The sequence below is a fragment of the Azolla caroliniana genome, unplaced genomic scaffold, assembly GCF_043228905.1.
Source record: "Azolla caroliniana isolate FFs.n. ecotype wild unplaced genomic scaffold, voAzoCaro1.0.p SCAF_4, whole genome shotgun sequence".
NCBI classification, from domain to species: Eukaryota; Viridiplantae; Streptophyta; class Polypodiopsida; order Salviniales; family Salviniaceae; genus Azolla; species Azolla caroliniana.
Window position 1 is genome coordinate 18,607,149 of NW_028230439.1, and position 5,622 is coordinate 18,612,770.

The 5,622-nt window shown below is 40.2% G+C and overlaps 1 protein-coding gene across 1 annotated transcript; it reads right to left on the minus strand.

Annotated features, from left to right (window-relative positions):
- Positions 1-556: 556 nt before the first annotated feature.
- On the minus strand, positions 557-2,938 carry LOC147865222 (L-gulonolactone oxidase 2-like). The gene is made up of 3 exons (XM_087317998.1): positions 2,229-2,938; positions 1,835-2,090; positions 557-1,617 (listed from the first exon to the last, which is right to left on the minus strand). The coding sequence occupies exons 1-3, from the start codon at positions 2,907-2,909 to the stop codon at positions 773-775; spliced, it is 1,782 nt and encodes a 593-aa protein (XP_087174124.1). The 5' UTR covers positions 2,910-2,938; the 3' UTR covers positions 557-772.
- Positions 2,939-5,622: the final 2,684 nt, after the last annotated feature.

The window sequence follows — 5,622 nt, forward strand, 5'->3', positions numbered from 1 at the left end:
GATGTTAGAATATGTAATGTTCAATTTGGCATTTTTGTTTCAATCTGGTGTTTGCCTTTCAATGTGGTATGTGATGCTATGATATGTAACATTCAATAGAATATGTGGTGTTTCAATATAGTAAAGTAAAATTTTCTCTATGGTGAACTTCGTAATACATGTTCTCAATATTTTTACCAATTGTGAAATTTCTTACTAATGTTTCATGCTATACGATTTGGTACTTCATGAGTTTTTCGTTTTAAATTTGAAGAAATTCTGGATGACATGAACACTTGAGAAATTTACTCAACTAGCTTATAGGTATCATAAAATTGAACTTTCACATGCATCCATATAGAATGTAGTTGAGGTTGACTTTCCAACAACACATGGGAAAAAGTTGAAGGATTTGAGTACTTATCACAATGATTTCTCGAAATCATTAACCTTTGAGCTTGAGAGTATAAATATTTGGAATTGAGACCATAAGGATGACTTAGCAAATATATCTCATTTAAGATAAGATCATACTTTGTATTGTACCTTGGTAAAACTAGGAATTGTACAAAAGAAAGACAAAAACTCAATCAGATGAACTTAATCACATTTTACTTACAATGGCCAATTGGCAATGACCCATGAATTATTTCATTGCTATTCCACAACGTTTTTGGATCCATATAACATGAACAATGTATTATAATGTCTAAAACTTCAAACCCTAAATAAATCAGCCTTTGTAGAAGGATGCACAATCATGGAAATATAAAAATATAGACATTTTGTTCCATCACAATAGTGGTGCTCTACAAGTTTTTGGTTCGTCGTCATCGACTTTCCGGCATACCCGAGCCTCCCGAAAGATTCGACCATGCTGACATCGATAGCCATGTTGAGGTGCACAATGGGCATCCGTGGAGCAAATACAGAGTCCCTCGAGAGCGCAACCATCAGATTGGGAGAGTGGGAGAGGCCCAAGGCCGAGCATCGCATCGGACCACGCACTCGAAAAGAGTCCTTGTGGATCGAACTGATCCTTGACGGCAATAAAGCGCCCAATGTTGGGGTACTTGTCAGCCACACCAATAAAGGCAACAGGCCGGTTCTTGCCCCAATGGGGACGACCACCATATTTGAAGACGGCCATTTGCTCGATTTCCTCCCAAATGTCCTCGTTAAGACGTGGGTTCAACGCATGATGGGAGCGGTAGTAGGTAATGTCAATGCTCACGGCGTCATGTTCCTCACCCAAGAAGGCAGTTGAGTTCCGGACATAACGCATAATGATGCCGTAGTAGTGGTCTGAATTGCAAAGCAAGGAAGGGTCGAGGTCACGTAGAGATTTGATGTCGCGGAGGAAGCCAGGGAGCTTGGTGGTGTCAATGGAGACGGTCGTTTGGTGGAAGAATAGGCCTTGGATGCGGTTGTCCCACGCGCACACGCGGTCATCGTCCTCGGGTGTTTGGAGGCAATGGCTCGAAGTTACGAGGCGGTTGTGGAAGCCGATGACAGGATACCCCGTGAACAAATGGTCGTTGTTCTTGAGACCCGTGCCCAAGGCCGACAACGACGCCACTTGTAGCCTCGACACGCCACACTTCCCATCGTCATTGCCCGTCTTCTCCAAAGATGTCTCTGCCATTATTAGTTAAATTCTCATGTTTTAGGAGCATCTCACAAATTGATGAAATGTCATATGTATTGTTCCACTAGAGAACAAATTTGACACTCTAACTACTACTACTCCTACTGCTGCTGCTGCTGCTACTGCTACTCCCCTTTTGTTTTTCTTAGGATTTTTGAAGAAATTTTGTTTTTTAACTGGTAGAAGTTTTACATCATCGAGAATTACCGAGTGCACGGACAGCCTCCGCTACCAAGGGAGAAATCGGTTCGAACCCAATAAAGTCGTTGAATCCATCCCCTTCGGTGTCGATGGGCACCCTAAAGTCCTTCTTGTAAACAACTTTGTGCCGTGCGGGATGCCATGTCAGATCGCCGAATTCATGGGTTAATCCGAATTCTACGATTCGATCTTCGATGTCTTCATCCGATTCCTTCTCATTCGTAATCGAACGTTTGAACAGTGGCTCCAATTGCAAAGTAACCTGCAAAGACACAGACATAGAGCAAGGAACAAATTTATAAGACTTTTCATTCACATCTAATATGTTATTTTATGGCCTCTTAATTCCCCTTGTGCTTTTACACTGATGTTTGGAGAGAAAGAAGCTTTATAAACTTACTGTGGATATAGCCCCTAGGACTCCAAGACCAACTTTCGCGGCATTGAATTCCTCGGGTTGCGATTCATCGAGAATCACGACGCGCGCATAGCCCTGGGCTTTGGTGGCGGGAATGACGAGGCGCAACGCAACAACATACTCATGTACAGCCCCGCCCTTCTGGAAGAGCGAGCTACCATGCGCACCCGTGCTAATGAGGCCCCCGATGCTCACCCCGCCCCAGTAAGGCATGTAAGGGAGGGCTAGCCCGTGCTGAGCGATCGCGTCCACTAGTTGGCTTAAGTCGATGCCTGCATCGACCTCGGCCGTGTTCCTTGACTTGTCGACCACGATCCGACGGTTGTATCGGCTCATGCTAATGATGAAGCCATCGTCGCCTTCGGGGCAAGCAAGCTTCGGCATGCTATGTGCCCAAGGGGAAATGACTTTGAGCTTTTTGCGGAGGCGGACGGCTTGGGCCACCGCGGCCACGAGACCGGCCTCCGTGTTCGGGAAGGCCGCGGACGCGGCCAAGCACTCCTTGCGGTCGGCCCATATGCCATATGTGCTTTTAATGGTGCAGTTTTGAGTTCCAGTAGAGCATTGGACGGGGTTTTCAGGGGGCTTGGCTATTACTAGAATGCCCACACATACTAGCACCTCTACCACTAATACTAGTCCTACTACCAAGTTCATCCTCATTATTGGGTTAACTCTTACAAGCTTTCTCCAAGCCTATATATAAGTTTTGGTCCCCCAAGAATATGTTGAATTTATAAGGCTCACGACTCGTCTCAATCTCTCAAATACATGTCATCCCTCACGGCAACCCTCGCGGCAAATATCCCTCGTGGTTTTCAAAAGACCTTTCACATAATACGGTCTACTAGGTTGAAAAGATAAAGATACACTTTGTGTCCTCATCACTTAGTCTCATGGAATTAAGAAAGACATATTCCTTCAAAAATGATCCCAAGTCCATCTCCATGCCCCACATGCGATTGAATGTCACCGATGTAATCATGTGTCAAGTAGCATACGTTTTCATATTATGCAAAATTGGTTCATCATTTTCAAATTATTATCCGACTAATCTGCTGAGCATGAAATGCCCATAAACATTGATTGTTTGCACACGTTGTTATTGCTTCATCCCTTTTATTGATAATCTAATTAGGTTGTCCAAAATCCCTAATTTAATAGTTTGCTAGCATCACTATAGCTTTATCCAATTTCCTATGCGGGCCAGGGTCCTAAAAAATTGTTCTCTAGTTTATCAATGTCTATCTCGTGACCAAGGATATTTTCGGATAGTGAAAGTATCATGGACGAAATCAATACTACCTTGTTCTTGAAACAAGCAATGAGAACTTCTTTCTCTTTGGCCGTTGGCTTGGTGGTTTACACCATAGCGTCAAAGTTATAAAATCAAGAGAACCAAAACTTGATCCTCACCATGGGCTATGCCCCATCCGAAAGATTGGATTTGGTCTCCCCCGGATGTTAAAAAGATATCTATCTATCTATCCACGACCATGAATGCAAAAGGAGGTGACTAAGGATAGTCCTGTTACATGTAATGAAGTTGCAAGGATGAGTGTGATGTAAAATTTTACTAGGTTTTTAATGCATTAAATGTGCTCAATATTTACTAATTCTTTCAAACGTGATGTTGTTATTAAAAACGTGCTAGAATATATCTATGTATCCGTCTTATAAACGGGAAAGTAGTGGCGGCTATGGTGGACGGGGCTGTATTCCGTCTATTTTAACTAGAAAAAGTTTGTGGAGATCCATTCAATGCTCTTAAAGGGAGCTCCAAGGCAAACATAATAATAAAGATTGTGTGTGTGCATGTGTGTGTGTGTGTGTGTGTGTGTGTGTGTGTGTGTGCATTATCACGATATTGACATCACCTAAGAGATTGGCCCTTGGTGACCTTCCCACATATAAAAAAACACATGGGTCCCTAAAATGCTTAACAATGGCCTTTTGAATATACGAAAAATGTTGGGAATGAAAAACAAATAAAATTGTTGTTGAATATTTCAAACCTCCTCATTTGTAAATAGGTTTTCTTAGATTAAATATTGCTCGTTATTAAAGTTGACCAATAAAGTTAAAAGAAGTTAGAACTTGCATCTTGCCAAAAAAAATGGAAAGGTGGTTGACATCTAAGATTAACTTATAGCATTGGTCATAGTTTTGCTCTAAATTCAATTGTCATTTCTCTAGAAAAGTAAAGCAATTGCTCCACAATACATCCACATATTCGAATCTTTCTCTTTTTTACTTCAAAAGTATCCGCACATCATAGCTTGCTTCTCTATCAAAGTGAAGGCATATGTTTGGCATGTTCTCTACCTTGCTTTCACCCATATTAGTTGATTATACTATGATTGCTTATGCATGTGGTTTTCTTAGACCTCAAATATGAGACATGTCTAGAAAAATCTCTCCTCTAACACGTGGTATGCAATCTTGATTATATAACAAATAGGTCCCTAAAGCGTTCAAACTCTCTTTATCTTTTTCTTTAGAATATGCATGGGCCATGTTTTGCTTCCTTTTATCATGATAAGATGCAAACGTGTATGTTTGACAAGTTCGCTAACTTATGTTCCTGTTATCAACCAACCACACACATTGTACTTTATAAAGCCCTTGAACCTAGAGGCATGACTCTATAAAAAAATTTAAATGTCTATAGAAAAAACTCTAATAAAATAAATTTCAATGTGCATGCACATATAGAATCTTGTTTAAGTGACTTAAGATGGAGGTTATGAACTTTTGGGGCAACAAAAGAAATTATGTAAACAATAGGTTTTTTTTCAATGGTGTTTAAGGATTGATCAAAGCATGCCATGAACTACCAATTAAATTAAGCATTTAAAAAACTTTCATAGAATTAAATCTTTCATTCATTCTAGACATGAGAGAGACAGAGAGACTAACACCAACATACATGGATATGACCTCAGTAGAGTTTAAATTTGCAAGAAAATTGGGTATTAAGAAATACATGTTTTGCGCCTTTGTTACTTTCATCTACATAATCAGGTGCTCCATTCTCAACTTTGTTGTACTCTTCCTTGATATTATCTACATTAAGAGTCAAAGTGTCTTGAACATGCATACCAAAGCTTCTTGGAAGATAGGAGATTGAACTATAATAAATCTTATGTGCAATGACAAATTACAATACATGTAGAGTAATATCATAATGTAGCTCTATTAAAATCCTTGAATGTTTGAGATCAAATGTGGAGGATGTCATTTTGTATCTACATCTCGATGGTATTCGCCATCATTTAGAGGACATAGATTTCATGAATAATGTTGAGGAAAATGACACAACATTGAGACAAATAATAAGTTATAACTTATAATTGATCAATATCACATGAAAACC